At 52.0% G+C, this 6,039-nt stretch overlaps 1 protein-coding gene across 1 annotated transcript; it reads left to right on the top strand.

Moving 5' to 3' along the window:
- Window positions 1-5: 5 nt before the first annotated feature.
- On the top strand, window positions 6-4,793 carry LOC114635281 (aldehyde dehydrogenase family 3 member B3; the record flags this gene model as incomplete). Its single annotated transcript, XM_028783943.1, has 4 exons — window positions 6-342; window positions 721-887; window positions 2,501-2,600; window positions 4,205-4,793. Coding segments are annotated over 4 exons (789 nt in total), but the record flags the coding sequence as incomplete, so codon positions are not given.
- Between the last annotated feature and the right edge of the window lie 1,246 nt (window positions 4,794-6,039).

Raw genomic sequence — 6,039 nt, 5'->3', positions numbered from 1 at the left:
ACCTGACACCCGTCACCCTGGAGCTGGGGGGTAAGAACCCCTGCTATTTGGATGACAACTGTGACCCCCAGACAGTGGCCAACCGTGTGGCCTGGTTCCGCTACTTCAACGCCGGCCAGACCTGTGTGGCCCCTGATTATGTGCTGTGTAGCCAGGAGATGCAGGAGCGGTTGGTGCCTGCCCTGCAGAATGCCATCACGCGTTTCTATGGAGACAACCCACAGACCTCCCCCAACCTGGGCAGAATCATCAACCAGAAGCATTTCAAGCGGCTCCAGGGATTGCTGGGCTGTGGCCGTGTGGTCATCGGGGGCCAGAGTGATGAGGGAGAGCGCTACATTGGTGAGTCTCCTGCCCCTGTCACTGGCACACAGCCTACCTGGGCTGAGACCCTTCCATACAGGAGTAGCCTTTCTGGACCTAAAGTCTGAGCCCACACCTGAGTTCTAGCTTTGGTGGTAGGAACCCCACACTGTGCTCTTTGCCTGTGATTCCTCAATTCCAGCTGTTCTAGGTTTTCAGAGTGTGGTTTGAACTTCTGTCCTACCCTCTGTTGTCCCGTATCCCATAAGGCCAGAATCCCAGACACTAAGTCTGGAGTCTTCATAAATCAGACCCTGAGATTCCCCATCCTTGAATCCAGGCTCTCTCCCTGTTACAGCCCCTGTCCCTCTGCAAGTCCTGCCTGTGGAGAGGCTGAGTCTACTCCTGTGTCTGCAGCCCCCACAGTGTTAGTGGACGTGCAGGAGACAGAGCCCGTGATGCAGGAGGAGATCTTTGGTCCCATCCTGCCCCTGGTGACCGTGAGGAGCCTGGATGAAGCCATTGAGTTCATCAACCGGCGGGAGAAGCCGCTGGCGCTGTATGCCTTCTCCAACAGCACGGAGGTGGGTGCAGTTTCCACAGGAGGGCTAAGGGGTAGGGGGCAGGAGAGAGTACAGGGACCCCCTGCATAGACACAGAATTTCAGGGATGTGGCTTCTTAGGCTGTGTCCTCGCCTTCCCTCTTAGAAGGCCCCTTCCCATATCCTACCCAGACCACACTGGTTTTCCTGGACACCACACCTGGATGAACAAGTATCCTTTTTTTGTTGTTGTTGAGACAAGGTCTTATGTAGCTGAGGCCTCATACTCACTATGTAGCTGAGATGACTCCCCTGTCTTCGTGTTCTTAGCTCGGTGATGACACAGGTACACATCATATCTGCTCTCAGGAGCTTGCCAAGCTCTGCCAGCTAAGCTACATCCCGAGCCTATAACACTGGTTTTGTAAATACACTTTTTATTTGAGAATACGTTCATGGAAAAGCTACAAAGGCAGTGGATTTCCCATGTATCCCCCATTCAGTTGTCCCATGAAGAGCCCTGACACAGAGCCAGGAACCAGGAAACCTCAGGAGCCAGGAAATCTCCCTGGCCATGCACAGCTCTCTGGCACTCAGAAGCAGCCTTTACTTCTAGGGCAATCTCTCTGGAAACCCTATACCTTTTATTGAATTGAGAGGAACCAAGAAACTGGGGTGTTCCAAAGAACCAGGAAAGAACCTCAGATGTCACCACCGCTGGCCCTCCACCCATGCCCCTCCCTCCGTCTATGCTGCCTGTGTCTTTGCCCCCCACTAGGCCTCAGCCTGTGAGGCCAGGTCTTTGCAATACCCCAGTTTCTTGGTTCCTCTCAATTCAATAAAAGGCATAGGGTTTCTAGAGAGATTTCCCTAGAGATAAATGCTGCCTCCGAGTTCCAGAGAGCTACTCATGGCCAGGGAGATTAATAGTCACTTGGGCAAGGCCTTCTGTACCAGTTTCTCTGCTGGGAGCTGTTACACAGCTTCCTGAGTGTTGGGGCAAGCATCTGAGCTGATCTCTGGGGAGGTGGGAGATGCCACAGATCTTCAAAGGATGTTGATCAGTAGGCTACTGCAGATATCTGCAGATATGATCCTAACTCCAGGGGCAGGGGATTTTCCCCCAGAGTCATTTATCTAAACAGTGTGTGTGTGTGTGTGTGTGTGTGTGTGTGTGTGTGTGTGTAGTTTGCTTTGTTTTCTGAGGCAGGTTCTTATAGATTAGGTTAGTGTGTTGAGTTCCCTATGTAGCTGATGACAACCTTTAACTCCTGGGGACAATGTCAGACTGATAAGCCCAAACTTGACCTTAGAGGCCCAAACTCGTCCCACAAAGGTGTTCACGTCTCTCTCCTTTCTTTCCTAAGTCCTGTCTCAGTTATAATAAGACTCAGCAGGCCTCTCATTCCACTCCCCTGGGAAACCTCCATGACCCCTGGCACCTCACTCTGCCTGCATTCTGCCTGTCTCTAGCCTCATTCCTCCTTAGGATTTTGTCTCAACACTCTGCCGGGGCCACTCTCAGGCTGACACACAGGGAACATGTTACCAGTGTAGGGGTCCAGGAGTCTGTCCTATCAGATCTCCTCCTTGAACCTTAGGCCCTCACTGAAACAAGGTCCATCCAGGAGTGCTTTGTGTCTTTTCTCTCCTAGGTCGTTAACCAGGTGTTGGCCCGGACCAGTAGCGGGGGCTTCTGCGGGAACAATGGCTTCATGCACATGACCCTGTCCAGCCTTCCTTTTGGAGGAGTGGGTAGGTAGCAGCAGAGCTCTGCCCTCCTGGGCTGATCCCCACCTGCATCCCCATCCTGCTACTTCACCACATTAACTGTAGAGGATGCGCTCCACCCTCAGTGCCCAGTGCATCGGGCAGGAGTGGAAGCCCCTCTCCACTGACAGTGTCCACCTAGCCTGACTCTCTCCCACCTCCCTACAGTCTGTGGTGGAAATTTTATGTGGCTGTTTTGTGAGTTTTAAGAAAGCCCGCCTGTGGCTGCCAGCCACCAAGCACCTTGACTTTCATCAAGCAACACTTGTCCTCAGCCGCCCATCCCCCACATCACCATGGGTGTTTTCTAATGATGGGGCTGCATACTTGCCCCTTCAACCTTCTCATGTCCCTGTAGACATAGGCCTGGAGACTTCCATTTCCAGGATGCTTGGGATGTGGAGATGCAAGCCCCACAAGCAGAGGTGACCTTGGCAGCCACTTTCCCTCTGAGCCCACTTCATTACTGAAAGGCTATCCTGTTCCCTCCACCCGGTAATTCTCAGTAGTGGAGTGAGTGACAGATGAGCCTGGTCCCTCCTGGTCTGTCTCAAGACCTGCTCCCTTCTCTCTCCCTCAGTTCTGTCTGCTGTGGCAGCCAACATGTCACCAACTGCCAAAGCTCTTGCCCCCAAGCCTGAATTCTTTGGTTTTTTTACCCACAATATTCATCTGGTTGACTTCACAACTGTCTGGCCTCTTTCACTCCAGAAATCCCAGCTTCATGGCCTGTATCAGCCAGTTCTGCCCCACGTTTAGGGGCCACTTTGACCCAGCCCGAGCTGCTGCTCCAGTCTGCGGGTCAGGGTCTAGCAAGAGAGAGAGTGGGGATGGAAGGGCAAAAGATACAAAGAATGGAAACAAGACAGAGAATCTGTTCAAGTCTCCTTTATTGAAGGAAATCCTGGGTCTATATAAGCGCAAGCAGGAGAACACAGCTGAAGACACTTTACCACGTGCGCCTTGCAGCTGGGGGCACTAAACAACAAAACAAGATATGGGAGAAAAACAAGATGTTTATCAGAGTGTGCTCAGCTGTTGCGGGCTGTTGAAAACAAGTCTCTTGTCAGGGTATATGGCTCGAGATGGCTGCAAAGATGATAGCCGCTTTCTCTCAGAGTCGGCTCCCAACAATGGCCCCTTTAACCAAACCATTCCCCAGAACTTCCCTGGCTGGATCCTTGTCCCTTCCTAGACAGTGGGACTCCATTGTGTCTGAAGAGTCACTTAATTTGTAGCACAGCCCTAGAAGAAGGGTGCCACCATCATGGAAGACAGAGGCAAAGTCACTTATTCAGGGTGGCACAGCTATTCAGGACAAAGCTGGGATCCATCCCTGACTCCCACCACAGCAGCCTAGGTTCAGGATAGAATCCACTGGCCACTGTCTGCTTATTCTGCACCAGCACCTGGTAAGCTGGTGCTGGTGCTGGCTCAGGGCTCAGCCTTTTACATACAGTGCTTTATTTAACCCACTGGACAAATTGGGAAACAGAGGCTCAAATAGCCCCCTTGTCAGAGCCAGGTCTGTGCGATATCTTCTCAACTGTCCACTGAAGGCCTAACCCTATGTCCTATGCTGCCCACAGGATCAAGCGGGATGGGCAGGTACCATGGCAAGTTCTCCTTTGACACCTTCTCCCGCCAGCGTGCCTGCCTGCTGAGCTGCCCTGGGATGGAAAAGCTGAATGAGCTCCGTTACCCGCCATATAGTCCTCGTAGGCAGCAACTGCTAAGATGGGCTATGGGCTCGCAGAGCTGCACCCTCCTATGACTGTGACCCTGACTCCTCTCTCCTGCTGCCCTGCCCCAGCCTACTTAAGCTTTCAGCTGCTTCCAAGTACCCAGTGGTTTCTGAAAGGCAAGTGTCTGGTCCAGCCTGTGAACACCCCACTTCTGGAACTTTTTCTGAACACACTTCCAGCCAGGCAGGACCTCCAGGTGGCTGGTCTAGCCTTCTCCCAAAGCACATCACTCTCAGTGGCTTAGACAGAGAAGTCCCCTCCCCAAGTTTAAGCAGATCTGGTGACTAAGGGGGTCTTTTTTTTGTCAGATCATAACAGAATCCCAAAACACAGAGCAGTTGCTCACAGCTCCATCCACACCTGGAAGGTGGCTTTGTCTCACCTGAAGTGACATGATCATGAACCCAGATCAGATTAACTGGTGAAATCTGAAGTGTGTCTGTCACTGGTTACTTTTCTGTAGCTTCTATTAAGTGACCTGACATGGGCAAGTTCAGGGGGGAAGGATTCTCCGGGTGGTGGTGGTGCATGCCTTTAATCCCAGCACTTGGGAGGCAGAGGCAGGTGGATTTCTGAGTCCGAGGCCAGCGTGGTCTACAGGGTAAGTTCCAGGACAGCCAGGGCTACACAGAGAAACCTTGTCTCGAACCCCCCCTCCCAAAAAAAGCGGGAAGGATTCTCTTGTAGCTCATGGTCAGAGGGCTCAGTCAGTCTCAACATCTGATGGAGTTAAGGATCTTGCCAGGATTCCGGCCATCCACACAGTGTTTCCTTCAGTCACAGGTGTCCTCATCAGAGAGAAGCAGAGGGTGAAATGAGTTCAGCTGTGGAGTATTTTGTTAAGTGTGTGAGAGGCCAGGGTTACTGAAGGAGAAAGACGTGTATGGGGTGATGTGTTTTGAGGGAAGACAGAAAGGATTAGATGTGTCCTGAGACAAAGGTTGTGTAAAGACAGGAGGAGACTGGAGAGGTGTGGCTACAGACCAAGGATTCTTGGCAGTCACCTGGAGCTGGAAGAGGCAGGCTCCCCCACAGGCTTAGGGAACAGGCCTCCGCATATTTTGGTTTTGATTTTGTTTTTCCTTTTTTCCTCTGTGAGACTAAGTCTCAATATGTAGTTTTGGCTATCCTGGAACTCATGGCAATCCTCCTGCCTGAACTTCCCAAGGACTAGAACTACAGGCGTGAGCCACCATATTCATTCTGGTGTATTTCTGTCTTCAATGTTGTGAGAGAACACAGCTCTGTTGTCTCAGCCACTTTGGGACATTTGTCTCAGAGGCCTGGCACAGGACACAGCAGAGACAGGAAACTCCCTGAGGGTTTGACTTCACACTCTGCCCATTGCTCTCAGGATCACAACTGTGCGGGTTCCTCTCTGGTTTAGTTTCTTTAAAATGCTTCTCTACTGAGTTAGGTTTCACACAGCCTGTAGCCTACACAGTGTAGCTTCACAACTGGGGTTGGGAAGTCATCTTTGGGACCTGCCTGATGCTCTTAACAAGGCCACCCTGGAGAAGTCATCTTGTGTCTCCCCCCCCAATCCCCCACTCCTACTGTGCTCCCTTCCTGGGTCCACATGGGCAGGAAACTAGCAAAGACTCATGGGCCAGAGCTATGTGCTGTGCTGTGGCTCCCACTGGCTGAGTTCTGACCACAAGGAAAGGTTATGCCAGACA

Source organism: Grammomys surdaster, unplaced genomic scaffold, assembly GCF_004785775.1.
Source record: "Grammomys surdaster isolate TR1022 unplaced genomic scaffold, NIH_TR_1.0 81543, whole genome shotgun sequence".
Lineage (NCBI taxonomy): Eukaryota > Metazoa > Chordata > Mammalia > Rodentia > Muridae > Grammomys > Grammomys surdaster.
This window is presented reverse-complemented; position numbering and strand designations above follow the sequence as displayed.